This window comes from Mustela nivalis (assembly GCF_964662115.1).
Source record: "Mustela nivalis genome assembly, chromosome: X".
Lineage (NCBI taxonomy): Eukaryota > Metazoa > Chordata > Mammalia > Carnivora > Mustelidae > Mustela > Mustela nivalis.
In genome coordinates, this window is record NC_139040.1 from 28335096 (window position 1) to 28354555 (window position 19460).

The 19460-nt window shown below is 39.7% G+C and overlaps 1 protein-coding gene across 1 annotated transcript in view; it reads left to right on the forward strand.

The window, feature by feature from the left end:
- Positions 1–13027: 13027 nt before the first annotated feature.
- The window catches only part of LOC309855867 (uncharacterized protein), a gene marked incomplete at its 5' end in the record, with an annotated part of 42655 nt that continues 36222 nt past the window's right edge, over positions 13028–19460 (forward strand). Inside the window, one exon of the mRNA XM_082716507.1 lies at positions 13028–13089. Within this exon, the coding sequence (XP_082572633.1) occupies positions 13028–13089 (62 nt within the window). The remainder of the gene's footprint in view (positions 13090–19460) is intronic.

The following is a 19460-nucleotide window of genomic DNA, read 5'->3' on the forward strand; positions in this document are numbered from 1 at the left end:
CACATGTTCTTCTTGCTCCTGTTTCTTTAAAAGATATCAAATTGCATGAAGTAATAATTATAGCACTGTGTTGTGCTTTTAATACATATAATACATATACAGCCCTAACATCACAAGAAGAAGAAAAAGGGAATAGAGCTGTACAGGAGTAACATTTCTATGTCTCATTGGAAGTGAATTAGTATAAATCTGAAGCAGATTCTGATAATATCTACATATTGAGCCTAAGGAACCACAAGGAAATAATTCAAAACTACAAGAGGAAAAATTAAAGAAATTAAAAGTTTACATGAGAAAATATTCACTTTGGGGTGCCTGGGTAGCTCAGTGAGTTAAAGCCTCTGCCTTTGGCTCAGGTCATGATCCCAGGGTCCTGGGATCGAGCCCCACATCCACTCTCTGCTCAGCAGGGAGCCTGCTTCCTCCTCTCTCTCTGCCTGCCTCTCTGCCTACTTGTGATCTCTCTCTATCAGATAAATAAATAAAATTTAAAAAAAAAGAAAATATTCACTTAATGCAAAAGAAAGCAATACAAGAGAAATAGAGTAACAAAAAGGCGTGGGACATATGGAAAACAAGAAAGTAAAAATAGCATAAACAAAATTATGTCAGTAACAACATAATTAAAAGGCAAAGCCTGTCAGAATACATAAAAATTGGGGCTCCTGGGTGGCTCAGTTGGTTAAAGCCTCAGCCTTTGGCTCAGGTCATGGTCCCAGGGTCCTGGGATGGAGCCCCCATCAGGCTCTCTGCTCAGCGGGGAGCCTACTCCCCCCCCCCAACTTTGCCTGCCTCTCTGCCTACTTGTGATCTCTGTCTGTCAAGTTAAAAAAAAAAAAAAAAAAAAGAACAGATAAAAATCTACAGGAGACACACTCAGCATTCCAAGACATAGATTGAAAGTAAAAGGATGGAAAAAGATCTATCATGCAAACAGCAATAGTAAGAAAGTTGGAGTGGCTATGCTAATATCAGACAAAATACACTTTAAAACAAAAAAGTAATTTTAGCGATAAAGAGGGATATTTTACAATGACAAAAGGGATAATTCATCAGGAATATATAATATTCATAAACATATGCACCCAATTACAGAGCACCAAATTACATGAACTAAAATTGGACAGAAATGAAGAAACAATTGATTCTATAATATACTTAGAGACTAAATAATCCATATTCAATAATGGATAGAACAAGACGGAATACTAACAAGGAAACAGAAGAACTGAATAACACTATATCTATACCTAATGGGCATATATAGAGCACACCTCCCAAGAACAGCAGGGTACGCGTTCTTCTCAAGTGCACATGGAATACTCTCCACAATAAACCACGTGATAGGCCATAAAACAAGTCTCAGTGCTGTTAAGAGGAGAGAAATCATACCAAGTGTGTTCTTAAACCACAATAGAACAAAATTATAAAAATCAGTAACAGAAGGAAATTTGGTATGTTCACAAACATGCGCAATTAAACACCAAACTCCTAAATAATCAATAGGTCAAATAAGAAATCATAAGGGAGGGCACCTGGGTGGCTCAGTGGGTTAAAGCCTCTGCCTTCAGCTCAGGTCATGATCTCAGCGTCCTGGGATCGAGCCCCGCATCGGGCTCCCTGCTCAGCGGGGCGCCTGCTTCCTCCTCTCTCTCTGCCTGCTTGTGATCTCTTTCTGTCAAATAAATAAACAAAATCTTAAAAAAAAAAAAAAAATAAAGACTCAAAAATCTTCAACAAAATACTAGCAAACCAAATTCATCAACATATAGAAAGAATTATAACCATGACTAGCTGTGATTTATTGCACAAACATGAGAGTATATTAAATTTTTAAAAAATCAGTGAATATAATACAGCATATGAACAGAATTAAAAAGCAAAAAATACATGGATCTTCTCAGTAGATGCAGAAAAAAAATTTGACAACCTCCAGCACCTTTTCATGTCAGTAACACTCAAACTAGGAAGAGAAGGAAAACCTCAGTCTGATTAAAAAGCATCTACAAAACACCCACAGCTAACAACCTACTTAGCAGTAAGAGATGGATGTTTTACCTCCAAGAGTGGTAACAACAACGTCTGTTCTCACCACTTCTAGTCAAAATTTTTACTGGAGATTCTAACCAGGACACTTAGTCAGGAAAATTAAATAAAAGACATCCAGATTGGAAAGGATAATATAAAATTATCTCTATTCACACATTGTATAATCTGGTATGTAGAAAATCTTAAAGAATCCATTTTTTTCAGTAGGCTCCATATCCAATGTGGATGGGACTTAAACTCACAATCCTGAAACAAGAATCACATGTTCTCCTGACTGAACTAGCCAGTCACCCCAAAATAATCAAATTTTAAAAAATCTTTTTTCTTTAAGATTTTATTTGTTTATTTGGCAGAGGTGGGGTGGGAAGAGAAAGAGCACAAGCAGGGGGAGTGGCAGGCAGAGGGAGGAGAAGCAGGTTCCCACTCAGCGGGTTCCCCGCTGAGTGGGAACCTGATGCAGGGCTCGATCCCAGGACCCTGGGATCATGACCTGAGCTGAAGGCAGAGGCTTTAACCCACTGAGCCACCCAGGAACCCCAAGAATCAATTTTTTCTAAAACTATAAGAATAGGGGCACCTGGGTGGCTCAGTCAGTTAAACATCTGCCTTTGGCTCAGTTCATGGTCTCAGGGTCCTGGGACCAATCCCATGCCAAGGTACCCTGCTCAGCAGGGAGCCTGCTTCTCCCTCTCCTTCTTCCCCTTCCCCTGTTTGTGCTCTTTCTCTCTTTCTCGAATAAGTGAATAAAATCTTTTTAAAAATCTATAAGAATAAATAAATGAGTCAAGCAAGGTTGTAAAATATAAGATAAATATGTAAAAATCAACTATATTTCTATACATTTGCAATAAACAATATGAAAATGAAATTAAGAAAACAATTCCATTTATAATAGCATCAAAAAGAACATACTAGTTAGGAATAAATTTAATAAAAGTTGTATAAAGCATGCTGGGCACCCAGGGAAGAGTTGATGATTGAGTCTGAAGGCATTCTGAAGGCAGTCTGCAGATAAAATTCCTTCTTCTGAGTAGGTCAGTCTTTTTTCTCTTAAAACTTCAGACTGATTAGGGGCACCTGGGTGGCTCAGTGGGTTAAAGCCTCTGCCTTGGTCTCAGGTCATGGTCCCAGGGTCCTGGGATCGAGCCCCGCATCAGGTTCCCACTTAGCAGGGAGCCTGCTTCCTCCTCTCTCTCTCTGCCTGCTTCTCTGCCTACTTATAATCTCCGTCTGTCAAATAAATAAATAAATAATCTTTAAAACAACAACAAAAACTTCTGACTGATTAAATGAATTCCATCCACATTATGGTGAGCAAATTGCTTTATTTAGTCTACTGATTTAAACGTTAATCTCATCTAAAAAATATTTTCCAAGCAACATCCATACTAGTATTTGACCAAATATCTGGGTACTGCGGCCTAGCCAAATTGATGCATAAAATTAACCATCACAGATTGAAACACTTAATATTGTTAGGGTGGCAATACTCCTCCAAATTAACCTAAAGACTTCATTTAATCTATATCAAAATACCAACTGGCTGTTTTATAGAAATTAAAAAACTGATCCTAAAATTCCTATGGAATCTCAAGGAACCCATAACAAACAAAATAATTTTATTTTATAAAGATTTTATTTATTTGTTTGTTTGTTTGCCAAAGAGAGAGTACAAGCAGAGGGAGTGGTAGGGAGAGTACAAGCAGAGAGAGTACAAGCAAAGGGAGACGCAGTCTTCCTGATCGAGGAGCATGAAGTGGGAGTTGATCCCAGAACTCTGGGATCATGACCTGAGCCAAAGGCAGACAGACACTTAATGACTGAGCCACCCAGACGACCTGGCATCTTTTTTAAAAAAGATTTTATTTATTTACTTGAGAGAGAATGAAGCACAGGGGGAGGGGAGGGGCAGAGGGAGAGGGAGAAACTGACTCTGCACTGATCACAGAGCCCGAGGCAGGGCTCAATCCCAGGATCCCAAAATCATAACCTGAGCTGATATCAAGAGTCAGAGGCCCAACCAACTGAGCCACGCAGGTGTTCCTAGGCAAAATAATTTTAGAAAAGAACTAAGTTGAGTTTAAAATTTCCTGAATTCAAAATCTAGTACAAAACAATAGTAATCAAGACAGCATGATAGCGGCACAAGAATAGACATATTTCAATGGAATATAACTGTGAGCTAGAAATAAGCCCATTTGTCTATGGTCAATTGATTTTCAGCAGAGGCACAAGTAGAATTCAATAAGGAAAGTATAGTCTTTTCAATAAATGGTGCTTAGACAAATTGAAAGCCACATATAAAAGAATGAAGTTGGATCTGTACATCACACAATATACAAAGTTCAAAATGATGCAGCACCCGGGTGGCTCAGTGGGTTAAGCATCTGCTTTCAGCTCAGGTCATGATCCCAGGGTCCTGGGATGGAGTCCTGAGTTGGGCTCCCTGCTCAATGGGAAACCTGTTTCTCCCTCTCCCTCTGCCACTCCCCCTTCTTGTGCTCTCTATGTGTCAAATAAATAAATAAATTCTTTAAAGCAAAACCAAAATGAATCAAAAACCTAAATGTAAGAGTTAAAACTAAAACTCTTAGAAGATAAAATGGGAATAAATATTCATGACCTTGGATTTGTCAATGGAATCTTGGATATGACACCAAAAATGCTAGCAAGAAAAAAATAGCAACTTAGATGTCATACAAAATTTTAAGAAACTTCTGTGTTTCTTAGGACCCTACCAAGAAAATGGAGACAACTCAAAGAAAGGGAGAAAATTTTTGCAAATCATATACCTAATAAGGAACTCATACTAGAAATTATGAAGGATTACTAAATTCAATCATAAAATGACAACCTAATTTTTAAAATCAGAAAAAGATCTAAACAGACATTTCTCCAACGATATGGCCAATAAGCACATGAAACAATGTTCAATGTCATTCATTATCAGGGAAACATAAATCAAAACCATAGTGAGGTAATACTTCATACCTACTGGGATGGCTATACTAAAAAAAAAAAAAAACAGGATAATTAGAGTTAGTTTGGTGAGGATATAAAGTCATAACCCTCATATACTGCTGGTGGGAATATAAAACTGTGGCCACTTTTGAAAACAGTCTGGAAATCCAAGCATAGAGTTACCACTTAACCAAGCAATTCTATTCCTAGGTATATGCACAAGAGAAATGAAAACATGTCCACACAAAAACCTATACACAAAAGTTCGTATCAGCATTATTCATAATAGCCAAATGGTGAAGTCAACTCAAATGTTCATCATCTAAAGAATGGATAAACAAATACAGTTTATCTAACTAATGGAATATTAGTCAATCATAAAAAGAAAGAAGTACTGATACATGGTACAACATGGATGAATCTTTAAGACATGCTCAGTAAAGGTAGTCACAAAAAACCCTCATATTTTATGATTCCATTCATGGAATGCCTCAAATAGGCATATATATATAGAGAGAGAGAGGAAGTTAGTGGTTGCTTAGAGAGTTACAAGGTTTCTTTTTGGAGTGATAAAGATTGTGGTGATGATTGTACAATTTAATATACTAAAAACCATTGGATTATATACTTTAAGTGGCTGAATTGTTTGGTATGTGAAATATGTCTCAACAAAGCTGGAAAAAAATACAGACAAATCATAATGGAATTCTAAAGGTAAATCAAAAGAAGGAAGGAAAAATAAACACAAAAGTGAAGATCAGAAAGAATAGAAAACAAAAAATGTTACACTTAAGCCCTAGCATATCAATAATTTCATTAAATGTATACAGTCTAAATATGCAAATTAAAAGACACAATGGCATAATAGTTTCAAAATATGACACAATAATATGCTTATAAAAGAAACTTCAAATAACAGAATATATGCAGGTTGGAAGTAAAAGAATAGAAAAAGTTATATCATGGGAATATTAAACAAAGGAAAGCAAGAGTGGCTATGTTAATATCATATAAGTAGACCAGAGAAATGAAAATTATCAGAGATAACTAGGGAGAGAACATTCTATAATGAAAAAGTGTCAGTCACCAGGACAACATAATGCAATTCCAATCTTTATGCCCCAAACAACAGAGCTGCAAAATGTATGAAGCAAATACTGATAGACTGAAAGGAGAAACAGAAAAAAAAAATGGTAATTGAAGACTTCAACACACTTGTCTCGAAAACTGACAGAACTAGACAGAAAATCAGCAAGGATATAGAAGAACTAAATAGCACGATCAACTTACAGGATCTAACTGACGTTTATAGAACACACCAGTCAACAACAGCAGAATATACATTCTTTTTCACATAAACATGGAACATATACCAAGATAAACCAAATCAGTACCAAAAAGATAACAGGAAAATCTCCAAACAGTTGGAAAATAATCAAAATCTAAATAATCCTTAAGGCAAAGAAAAATTCTCAAAGAAAATAAAACAATACATTGAATTAAGTGAAAATAAAAATAAACACATCAAACTTTGAGGGATATGGCTAAAGAAGTGCTGGGAGGAAATTTATAGCACTAAAAGCTTATATTTTATAAGCACTAAAATTTATAGCACTAAAAGACTTAGAAAAGAGAAAATGTCTCAAATCAATAACCTGAAGTTCTGATTTAAGAAAGTATAAACAAAATAAACTCAAAGCAAGCAAAGGGAAGGAAGTAAAGAATGGAAGTCAATGACATTGAAAACAAGAATTATAGAAGTGGAGTTTATGAGTCTTGGGATGCCTAGCTGGCTCAGTTGGTAGAGCATGTGACTCTTGATCTTGGGGTTGTGAGTTCAAGCCCCATACTGGGTGTAGAGTTCACATATTTAAAAAAAAATGTTGAGTTTATGAGTCTATACTTCAAAGAATTTACCTTCATCCATTTTGAAAACCAGGACAGTATCTATTCCTCTCTCAGCTTCTTTATGGACCTAGTCCATTTTCACTATCCCTTAAAGATTCCTTCTTTAAAAAAAAAAAAAAATTATTATTTTCAGAGAGTGAGCACACAAGCTTGAGGGCGGCAAGCAGAGGGAGAAGCAGACTCCCCACAGAGCAGGGAGCCCAATGCAGGGCTCAATCCCAGCTCTCTGGGATCGTGACCTGAGCCAAGGAAGATTAACTAACTGAGCTACCCAAGCCTCCCTCCTTAAAGATTCTTGACAGCAGTGCTATAATTCCATCTGTGATCAATCCCCTGGGATATAAACTATGCCAAGAGACTTGAGGTCACAAACTCAACTTAACTTGACATTGGATTCATTCTTCTCATGCTTAGTTCTACCTTTTGTGATGCAGGTAGAAGCCAAATAAAATTTGAATACTTCCTTCTCTCTTACAACATTATCAGCCAAATCACCAGACCCTTGCTCTCAGGGACCATCAGAGTAATTCTGTAGAACCCTAAGACAGTGAAAAACAGTTTGAAAATCACTTGACTAAACTATGCTGCCTCTCCTATAGAAATAGAACACCGAAATCTCCATAAACTCAATTTTCAGCAAGATTACAATCTCATTGCCTAACCGTGGCTTATTAACCTGTGCCTGAGGTTTGCCTTCCTTTAGAAAATGTAGATATTATACTGATTCTTGCATGAACATATTAATGAGAGAGTGACTCTGGAACCATCATCTTATCTCCAACCTTGATAAGTATCATGTCATAATCATTAAGAAACCTCAATGCAACCTCTAGGTATACTTTGGTGCTAGGGTTTCTTTTCCAAATAGCCTAAGAGTACACTATTTCAGCATGCAGATAAACTCCTTCAAGAGCAACAAAACATGAAATACAACCCTGGATAAAAATTTGAAAATCACAGCACTGAATAAATTGATTCCTGAAATATTTACTAAAATAGCAGCCGGTATCCAGTAGTATATCACCGAATACCTTCCTGCAGCAAAAGAATGTGAGCCAAAGAGGTTTTTATCTTCAATGTATTTTTGGAACCTGTATTTATGAACCAAATCTGAGTTGTTCATTGAAAAGTAGTTGTTTGGGAATTTGTTATGCTCTACTAAATGAGAATATAAAGGACAAGAAATATGCTCCATTATGAGCATAAACACTCTTTCCTGCCTCCTCCTGTTGTTTTTTTTCTGCCTGCTCAGTACTGGGCAAGGCCCTTGGGAGATACAAAAACATAAAGGAATGGACCCTATCCTTAGGGAGTTTATGGTCTGGTTGAGATAACAGACATGTCTAAGAAGTAAAATAATTCAACAAACATGACGAGGTTGCTGATGAGTACTCTGGGGGTGTGGACACTATGGGCTGTTGAGTCAGAGAAGGCACCAAGAAAGAGACTAAACCTGAATTAGAACTGAAGGAATGGCAAAGATTTGGAGAGACAGTAAGGAGAGAAGGCATTTCAGCCAGATGGAGCAAAGTGGCCAAAGGTTCTATAGAGTTAAGACTGTGTCAAGTATGCTTAGGGAACAATGGCTAGAACGGAGGGTCTATGTTGAAGAACAAGAATGTGACTAGGTCCCGATTAGGGCTGATTTCCCCGTATTAAGGAGCTTTGGCCTTAGCACATTAGCTACTACTAAATTGTAGCCATCTGCATCAGAATCACCTGCAGAGACTGTTGAAAATTAATTATAGGCCCCAAGTCCAATGACTCTGATTCAGTAGGTTTAGGGATGGGGCCAGGGAGCCTTCATTTTGAACAAGCATCAACCCCCCTCCCCCACCGCCACCACCACACAGGCGCACAGATACCCCCTCAACTGATTCTGATGCCTGACAGAATATGAGAACTCCTTCAGGCAATGGAAAAGCTGATGAGAGGCTTTTGAAAGAGGAGTACTATAGTGATACAGCAGTGATTTGGGAAAATAAATCTTCATTTGTATGCTAGACAGATTGAAGAAAAGGAGATAAGGGAAGTCAGAGGAAGGCTTTCAATAGTCCAGGTGCTCGGGCTAATCACTGTGATTTATCCATCCCTTTGTTTCCAGGACCTAGCATGGTGTCTCGGAAGTAGTAATTCACTCCGAGGCCGAGTTACTTACGAAGCTGATGGAGCTTATGTTTCGAAGTGCCTTACTCGAGGGATCCTTTCCCAGTCCCTTTTTTTTTTTAATTAAAAAAAAAAAAGAGAGAACCTCACATATATATCTATTTCTGAATTCTTGTACTTAAAAGTGGCCCCCAAAATTGTATAAAGCCTTAGACTCCATAAATACTAGATCAGCCCTGTATTCAATGTTTACAGAGTTGAACTCAAAGATTTAATCTTTGGACAAACCATTTAATGTGTTCTTCCTCCCTGCTAGACCCCTTAATCCAAGTTGATTCTCAATATAATAGACTGATCCTATTAAAACAGAAGTCATATCACATATCATTCCTCTGCCCAAACTCTCCAGTTTCAGAGTGAAAGCCATATTTTTACAATGGCTCTGATGAAGTTCTAGAACCTAGGTGAGGTTCGGTGGGCTGAGGTCTGGAGCCGATGACCAAGAAAGAATTCTTGAGACATCTTTGGTGCAAAATAGTGGTTTATTAAAGAACGGGGACAGGACCCGTGGGCAGGAAGAGCTGCTGCCCAGGGCCTGTGAGGAGTGGCTGGTTATATACACAGGAGTTGGGTAGGTGAGGACAAAGGGGTGTTCAGAAGGGCTATTGGGGTAAAGAAGACTGTCAGGATATTGAAAGCCTGGTTACTATCAAGCCAAGGCCACTTTCCCTCTAATGAGGCACTAACATAAAGACAATTGGGAGTCTCCTGGTGGAATGTTACATTCCTGCTATCAAGCATGCTTGTTAGTGAGATTTAGGTTTAGAAGAAATTTAACTTTATTTACTTTTCCTTCTACCTCAGCCTCCTTCAGTTTTTATGGAGGGGAGGGTGACATTAGGGCTTGAGGAATTGAGTTATGTGCCTTTGGAAATTGGGCTATTGATAAGGTAACTTCTTTGTTGTATATCTCAAGGACATTTGTAAACCAAGGGAGGCTCTTGCCTTGCAGGATTGTGATCTCTGCAAGTTAACTATTTGTTTTCCTTCTAGGGTAGTCAGGGGTGCCTAAGGAATGTGACACATATTACTGAGGGGAGCGGGTGGAGAGGGGTGCAAGGTGCCAGCTTTTGCTTTGTCCTCAGCCAGCCTCCTGCTCCCTCATCAGCTCTAAGGTCCTATACAACCTGGATCCTTTTCCCTCTCTCTCTTTTTTTTTTTTTTAAGATTTATTTATTTATTTAACAGAGAGAGAGAGAGAGAGAGAGATCACAAGTAGGCAGAGAGGCAGGCAGAGAGAGAGAGGAGGAAGCAGGCTCCCCGCTGAGCAGAGAGCCCGATGCGGGACTCGATCCCAGGACTCTGAGACCATGACCTGAGCCGAAAGCAATTGCTCAACCCACTGAGCCACCCAGGCGCCCCCCTTATTCCCTCTCTTATCTCATCTCCTACTTTTCCTTCTGCTCACTCTGCTCCAGTTACATTAACCTCTTTGCTGTTCCTTGACCATGCCAGGAATATTCCTGCATCAGGGCCTTTGAAATTTCTCTTCCCTTTGCATGGAATGCTCTTCTGGGCAGATATTCTCATGGCTCACTCTCTTACCTCCCTCAGAGCTGTGCTTGAATGTCACCTTCTCAGTGATACCTTTTCTAACCACCTTCTCTAAACTTCAGTCTTACATACATACTCCCTATACCCCTTCTCTGCTTTATATTCCTCCTTAGCACTTCTCACTATATAACATATATATATTTCAATTTTTGTCTTTCACCATTAGAAAGGCAAGCTCCAGGGGTGCCTGGGTGGCTCAATGGGTTAAAGCCTCTGCTTTAACCCACTGTGATCTCTGTCAAATAAATAAATAAAACCTTTTTTTTTTTTTAAGATTTTATTTACCTGACAGAGAGAGAGAGAGAGAGATCACAAGTAGGCAGAGAGGCAGGCAGAGAGAGGAGGAAGCAGGCTGTCCGCAGAGTAGAGAGCCCGATGCAGGGCTCGATTCCAGGACCCTGGGATCATGACCTGAGCCGAAGGCAGAGACTTTACCCAATGAGCCACTCAGGAGCCCCTAAATAAATAAAATCTTAAAAGAAAAGAAAAGAAATGCAAACTCCATGAGGGCAGGGGTATTTGTCTCTCTTGTTTTCTGGTATATCCCTACCACTTGCAACAGTTCCCCAGGCATAGGAATTGCTCAAAATAAATCGCTCCTTGAATGAATGAATACCACATTTTAGCTGTGTAACTTTGGATAAATCACTTACCATAAGCCTTGGTTTTCTCACCTATACAATTAGACGATAATAGCACTTACTTCGCAGTCTTCTCAGGTTTGGAAGGAGATAATTTGCTAACAGTACAGAATCTTGCACAAAGTAGTCAATAAATGTTAACACGAGCCCTCAATAACTTAATCCAAAGAATATCACTTCCCCTACTTCCACGGAAGACCAGCCGGAACCAGGCACACTTAGCCAGGCCTGCCCAAATTCATCAACAGAGCTGCAACTGCAGAAGCTATTTCCCTCCACTGATGAATGTCACTGACAAGTACAGAGGCAAACAGACACATGCAGAGAGGCAGATGTGACACACCAGAAGCTCAACCAGGACATGATCTCAGGCAAGCAGAATTGTAATCTGTCTTGTTTTACAGAGACATGAGAAGGGAGCCAAGCTACATATGCACATTCTGTTATATTTGTGAGGAGTCAGTCGCAGCAGGATCCCAGCTAAAAGATGCTCACCACCACCCAACACATACATACATTTCGGTGCGCATATCAAATAAGCCCTCTCTTTATTCCTTGGGCATCATGGGAAGCCGAATCAAGAGCAAACCTACTTACACAGACAGTGGGAGGAGTCTTAACTATTGGCATCACGTGACCAGTACCTAATTTTGAGTCACTCTTGCTTAAGTGAGAGCCCACCCCTTTCACTCACACAAAAGCATACTGAGCTCAATTAGGACCTCAGAGGGTCAGGGCTGCTTCCAACATCTGCTCCTGGACTCCATCCGGACTCTTCATTGTCCAGTTAGAGCCTATAGATGTGAGTCTTCCTGAAAGGTAGGGGGCTAGGGAGAGTCCTTCCTACTGTCATGCTTCAATATGCTCCTAACAAATGTGTGGGACCAACTTTAAGACCATAGCTCTTGTTTCCTCTACATCTACTTGGAGAGTAATATTCTGTGCACATTGAATAATAATAACAATTACTAGCTGCCATTTAGCCATTACTATGTAAGAAGCACCATATAACAACCTTTGCAAGTTCACTGTTCTTAAACATTCAGTAACACGTTAAGTCGGTACTACTGGCCCCATTTTACAAAGGGGAAATCCAAACTGACTCAGAAAGATGAATTTATTTACATAAGGTCATATAGCTAGTGAGTGACAAAGTCAGGATTCAAACAGATCTGCCTTGCTCCAAATCCAAACTTGCCACTATAGAACACTGCCATTCTAGAAAAAGATAATTTAGCCATATGCACAAAACTAACTTGAAGATATAAAGTCCATATCAATTAGGCAATGTGAAATTGAGAGAGACTGAGAGCAGTTTCATCCAACTCAGAAAGTAAAAGCAACAACATTTGGTTTGGGATTATAAATCTGCTCCTGATTCAGTCCTTCTGTAACTGTCAGAAAGGTCAATATTCACTTTCCAATTTTAGCTGGCTCCCTCTCAGTTGCTGAAGAAGAGTCTGTCTACTTGGTCCCCAGATATCGTAAGCAGCCAAGTTCGGTGTGCTGGTATATCAGTCTGGGTCCAATCAGGATAAATAAATGACACAGTCATTTGAACAGGGAAAGTTAAATATAAAAACCTATTAATTAGAACAGAAAATTGGAGTAACAAGGGATTGGCTAGAAAGAAGTAAAGACCATTCCAAATACAGAAATAGCATATCTAAGGAGCAACCACTATCCGAGAGGCTGAGATGTAATGCCCAAGGAAGAGTTCCTCCTCAGTCGCACAACCCTCCTCCAACATGGCTGACATTGGTGGAGAGGATATAGCCATGGCTAACTGGATGCCAGAGAAGCTGCTATGGTACCACACCAGTAAAACATGCTAGAAATCTGCTCTTTGGAACTTGTCAGAAACTCATTCTCAAGGGGTTTCATGGGAAGTGTTTTAGTAGATGCACTCTACTACAAAATTACCTGAGAGGAGCTTACTGGGGAAAGCTTGGGGCCCCCAGTAACTGCTAAATCCCATGCACCGTAGAAGCCAGGCACTGGAGGGGCTGCCCTCGCTGCCTCGGAGCGGACAATGGGGAAACCACTTGGCCTGGAGTAGCTTATTGTGTATGCACACTAGAATCAGAAAGCAAAATTTTTTTTCTCCTTCTAATCTCTCTTTAATACCTGCTGACAAAATGTAATATCATAACTAGAAAAGGAAAAGCATTTAAAAGGCCGAGATTCATCTTCACAGATCAGTCAATAAGAATACATATGGAGCTGAAAAATCAAAAACTCGTGCTGTCAGGTCTGTGAAACCTTGGTATGCTCCTGAGCAGCCTGTCTCTCTACTGGTTCTAGCTTCTACCCAAGGCTACATATGCTTTTTTTCCGTCTCTGTGCCTCCCACATAGGAAAAAAAAACTGATAAATTTGTTTTTATAATGTGTTCTGATTCCAGTTAGTAATAAATATGCATTATAGAAAGATTAGAAAAGTCAACCCTTTTATAGAAGAAAATGCAAAACATTCCCTAACTCAAGAGATAACCACAATTAACATTTTAAAATGTTAACATATATCTAAAATATAGTGAGGTATGTGTGTATATGTATGTGTGTGTACATATCCCAAACACATGTACACATATGGACACATAACCCTACGTGCACCTACATATCTATGTTTATGTACACTGGCACATCACATCTATCCATTTATATAAATAGATGTATATAGAGATACAAATATGGAAATATTTTATAAACAAAAGGGTACAAATATTGTGTCCTTTTTTTAAAAAAAAATTTTATTTATTTATTTGACAGGCAGAAATCACATGTAGGCAGAGAGGCAGGCAGAGAGGGAGAGGGGGAAGCAGGCTCCCTGCCAAGCAGAGAGCCTGATGCGGGGATCGATCCCAGGACCCTGGGATCATGACCTGAGCTGAAGGCAGAGGCTTAACCCACTGAGCCACCCAGGTGCCCCTTAAGTGTCCTTTTGACTTTTTGTTCTGTAAGTGTAAGAGTGCTGATTATCTCCAATAGAAGAACAAGGAAAACACCTCTGTTACTCGTGAATCATTAATCCTTAACAATGTCACAATACTTTAGAGTGGTTCAAGAGCAGAGTTCAATAAATAGCCCATACCTACATCCCTCCACCTGCTTTTGTAAATAAAGTTTTATTGGAACACAGCCACATCCATTAATTTATCTAGCAGTGATGGCTTTTCTGCTACAACAGCAGAGTTGAGTAGTTGCAGCAGAGACCATATGGCCTGCAAAGCCTAAAAACATTTACTATCCAGCCCTTTACAGAAAATTTTGCCAGTTCTTGCTTAAGAGCATGGAATCTATAGAGAAAATCCCAGCTCCAACCCTAGCTGTGTGCCTTGGGCAAGTCACTTCCACTCTCTGAGGCTCAGTTTCGTCATCTTTATGAAATGGAAATAATAACACCTACTTCACAGGGCTACAGGAGAGATTAAAAATGAAACATATGGTACTTGCAACGGTTACAACATGAAGACCTAATGAATGCTTGCTCTTGTTATTTTTTGTAAGCACACCAAATATAAACAAAAGCAATCACACACAGTGTTTCTTTGGCCTAATACCATACCCTGGGGGAGTGGACCTAATCAGCTGTAACTTTCTTTTGTTTTTTCCTAGGAACACAAAATGGAAGCTTAGAGAAACAGAAAACCAGCCTATTTATATAAAAATGGAAGTATGCCATTTCTTTCCTTAGGAGAAGCCCTAGCACAGGAAGCTGAATCCCTTACCCATTCAATTGGCAGAGCCAATGAAAGAACAGCAAAAAAGCTTTGAAACAAACCTAGGTCTGGACATAAATATATAATGTGCTGTAAGAATATATACAAGCTGCAAGAATTTCCCTAATCTCGTATCACAGTTCCATTTCAGCATGGAGGGTTTGTGCCCATCAAGATGACCCCCCTCCCCAGCAATATCATTATACCAACAGTGTGGTGAGCCACTCTCGTCACCTACTAATTGAAAAGCTTTAAAAAAAAAAAAGTGGTAATAATGTCAGGCAATAAAGTAGTTTGATTTGGATTCAAACAAGAAGTTATTATACCATAATCCATTTTCTTAAGCCTATTTCTTAGAAGCTTTAAAATATTCTTTTAGAGAGAGAGAGTGTGTGTGTGTGTGCATGTAGGAGTGGGGAGGGGAGGAAAAGGGGGAGAGAGAATCTTTTTTTTTTTCCCAAAGATTTTACTTATTTATTTGACAGACAGAGATCACAAGTAGGCAGACAGGCAGGCAGAGAGAGAGTCGGAGAAGCAGGCTCCCAGCCAAGCAGAAAGCCCAATGTGGGGCTCCATCCCCGGACCCTAGGATCATGACCTGAGCCAAAGGCAGAGGCTTTAACCCACTGAGCCACCCAGATGCCCCAGGGAGAGAGAATCTTAACCAGGCTCCACGTTCAGTGTGGAGCTCAGCACAGGGCTTGATCTCATGACCCTGAGCTCACGACCTTAGCCAAAATCAAGAGTCAGATGCTTAACCGACTGAGCCACCCAGGTGCCCCTAAAAATATTATTTTCTTAAAACCTAGCATGTTTTCTGATGGTATTATTAAGCACTACAGAAGTACAAGGAAAGTTTATTTGGATAAATTGCTTCAGATGAACCAAGTAAATCCAGGAAAACTAGAGTGCTTTTTCTATCCTCTGAAGTTTTGGGGTTTTTCGAGCAGCTAAGGAGAAATGAACAGGAGTTTTCTTTTAACTTTAGTATTCATCCCCCTCCAACCCTTCACTGTTCTTGCTAACAGAATAGATAGGCAGATGGGTGGAGGTGGCATGGAAAAGAATGGGACACAATATGATACTGTAGTAATTAGTCTCTCCACAAACTGACACACAAGTTTCCTTGGTTTTTGGTTTCTGGTCCAGATAAAAATGTATGCAACATTTTATATTACAACAAAACAAACAGGATAATGGCTTATTATTATTATTATTATTATTTAAAGATTTTATTTATTTATTTGACAGACACAGATTACAAGTAGGCAGAGAGGCAGGCAGGGAGAGAGGGAGAAACAGGCTCCCTGCTGAGCAGAGAGCCTGATGCGGGACTTGATCCCAGGACCCTGGGATCATGAACCAAGCCGAAGGCAGAGGCTTTAACCCACTGAGCCACCCAGGCACCCCATGGCTTATTATTTTTATTCTGGAATAATACCTCTCTGGAATATGGGAACATTCCTTTGGGCCACTGGCAGGTTGATAAAAATGTGAGAAAACACTATATGATATAATAGGCTTATAACCCCAAATACTACACTTAGACAAGAAGTATGGTCTTTTACCCCAGCATGGGGTTAAAAATCTGGCCCCAAGTCTCAGCATAGTTATATCTCTTCAACAGTAAGTTCTATGGGTACCTAGATGGTACCTTCAAACAACATTATACTGCTAGAGGGGCACACCGTACCTGTTCCTGTATTGACTACCTTTTATTTTTAGTCATGGCTTCTTTCTGGAATTCCTTGTCCAACCATTTCTGCCTATGAAAAAAAAAATTTTTTTTAAGTAAGCTCTATGCCCAACATGGGGCTTGAACTAATGACCCAGAGATCAAGAGTTGCATGCTTTGCCGGCTGAGCTAGCCAAGGACTCCCTGCCTATGGAAATTTTGGCCATCTTTCAGCTACCAGCTCCAGTAAAACCACCCATTTTGAAACCTTCCCCAATTCAAGAACATACTTCTAGGGGCACCTGGGTGGTCCAGTTGGTTAAGTGTCCAACTCTTGATTTTGGCTCAGGTCATGAATTGGAGTCCTGGGATCCAGCTCCAGATTGGGCTCCTTGCAGGGCAGAGAGTCTGCTGAGAGAGCAGAGAGATTATCTCTCCATTCCCCACTACCCTCCCCCAGCTTGTGTGCATGTTCATTCTCTCTCTCAAATAAATCAATAAATAAAATCTAAAAAAAAAAAAAAAAGAACATATTCCTAAAACATGTAACCACTCCTGCTACCAAAGATGAAGGACATGAGGAGGCAAAATAATTAGAATTTAGGGGTGCCTAGCTGGCTCAGTCAGTAGAGCGTACAACTCTTAATCTCTGGGCTGTGAATTTGAGTCCCATGTTGGATGTAGAGATTACTTAAAAATAAAAACCTTCAAAAATAGAAATAATAATAATTAGAGTTTATATGAGTGTGGGAAACACGGAGATGGGGTTGCTGGATTAGAGGTGTAATGAGGGCTTTGGATTTTACATTGAATTTTTTCACCCGAGTTTGTTGATTTGAGTTCAAGTTGTTACAAAAGCTGTAAACTGGTAAACAGGGTCTGCTTAAGACTAGACGGTATGAGAACAACAGAGAATCACTCCCAAACTCTCACAATCAGCACTGCACAAGTAACAAGCAATAGTATTTTACCATTGTGGGAGGGGAAAGAACATGAAGAGAGACCCCCTTTTCGGTGCAGGCATCCAGGCCAACTTAAACATTGATAAAAACCATCTGACAATCCAGCCACGACTCTAAGGACAAAATAATAGCACCCATTGCCAGAAGAATCTGAAAACTGATGTCTTTTTAAAAAATATTTTATTTATTTAAAAAAATATTTTATTAATTTATTTGACAGAGATCACAAGTAGGCAGAGAGAGAGGGGGAAGCAGGCTCCCCGCTGAGCAGAGAGCCCAATGTGGGGCTCCATCCCAGGACCCTGGGATCATGACCTGAGCCGAAGGCAGAGGCTTTAAGCCACTGAGCCACCAAGGCACCCCCTGATGTCTTGAATGTAACAATAAACATGAAAAAATCCAAATTCACTTTAACTCTTGATGACATTGACTCAACCATACATTAAAGGCTTGATAGAATAAGAGGAAGCCCATTCCTAGACATAAATAAAATAAAACCTACCTCAGTCTCTCCTCTTCTAACCATTTGACAAAAAATTATGAGACACAGGGACCTGAAAACAGGCCATTGTCAGTAGGCAAAGCAATCAACAGAGATGGCTCAGGTGTCAAAACTATCAGAGAGGGACTTAAAAGAAATTTGTTATGTTAAAGAGCATATTATATTAAATGAATTATGATACATATGAAAGGAGCTGGTGAAAAAGGTAGACAACAAACATGGACAGGGAATTTCAGTAGAGACAGAAATTGAAAAAGTCAAGTAAAGATCCTTTTTTGGGTTTGTTTTGAACAAGAAACCTAAATAAGGACACCAGTCATATTGGAATTAGAGTCTACCCTAATGTCCTCATTTTAACTTGATTACCTCTGTAAAAATTCCTTTTAAAAAAATTTTTTTTAAAAAGATTTTATTTATTTATTTGACAGAGACAGACAGGCAGAGAGGGAACACAAGCAGGGGGAGTAGAGAGGGAGAAGCAGGTTTCCCACCGAGCAGAGAGCCTGATGTGGGGCTTGGTCCCAGGACCCTGGGATAATGACCCGAGCTGAAGGCAGATGCTTAATGATTGAGCTACCCAGGCACCCCTCTCTGTAAAAATTCTATGTTAGACTTCTGGGTTTTGGTTTCACATGTTAGGACCTTGGGAGTTACCACTCCATTCTAACAAGTAAAAAACAGAATAGACTGAAAAATCAACAGCTCTTCTTGGATCTGTAAGAGAGGGGAGGACACAAAGCAAATGTCAGCCCCCAATACAATAAACAGGCAAATACAGGAAGGGAGTTGTGGCTTACCTGAGTCTCTGCTCCGGAGCAGAAACCACCATGGCAACGATAGCCTGGGTAAGAAAACCTGAACTCCAACAGGAATTACCGGAGGCTCAGTGTGGGCAACTCCTTGACCTAAAAATTCCAGGAGGCCCCAGTCACAGAAAGGGGTCCCAGCAATACTCTAAGAGTGCAACCAGGTTCCCACAGTAAATATCAAGAAAAACTCACTTGGACTTCTGGCAGGAAAATGGAACCATCTTGAAATACCCAGAGAACTCTGCTGTTAACAATGCCTGCCGTCAGGGGAAACTAATTAACAAGAGCCCAACCTGGTGGGGTATTATCAGCTTAACTCACCTGGGGAAGGAAAATACCCAACTCTAGCCCAATCTACTGATCTTGACCCACCTAAATAGGGGCGGGGGGGGACTAAGAAACACTTTTTATTTTCCCCAATCCCCAGCTATTGGAAAACAATAGGGCATAGTATTTTAAAAGTAAACTTTCATAAGTTAAGAATGTATTTTCTACACCCTAGAACAACCACT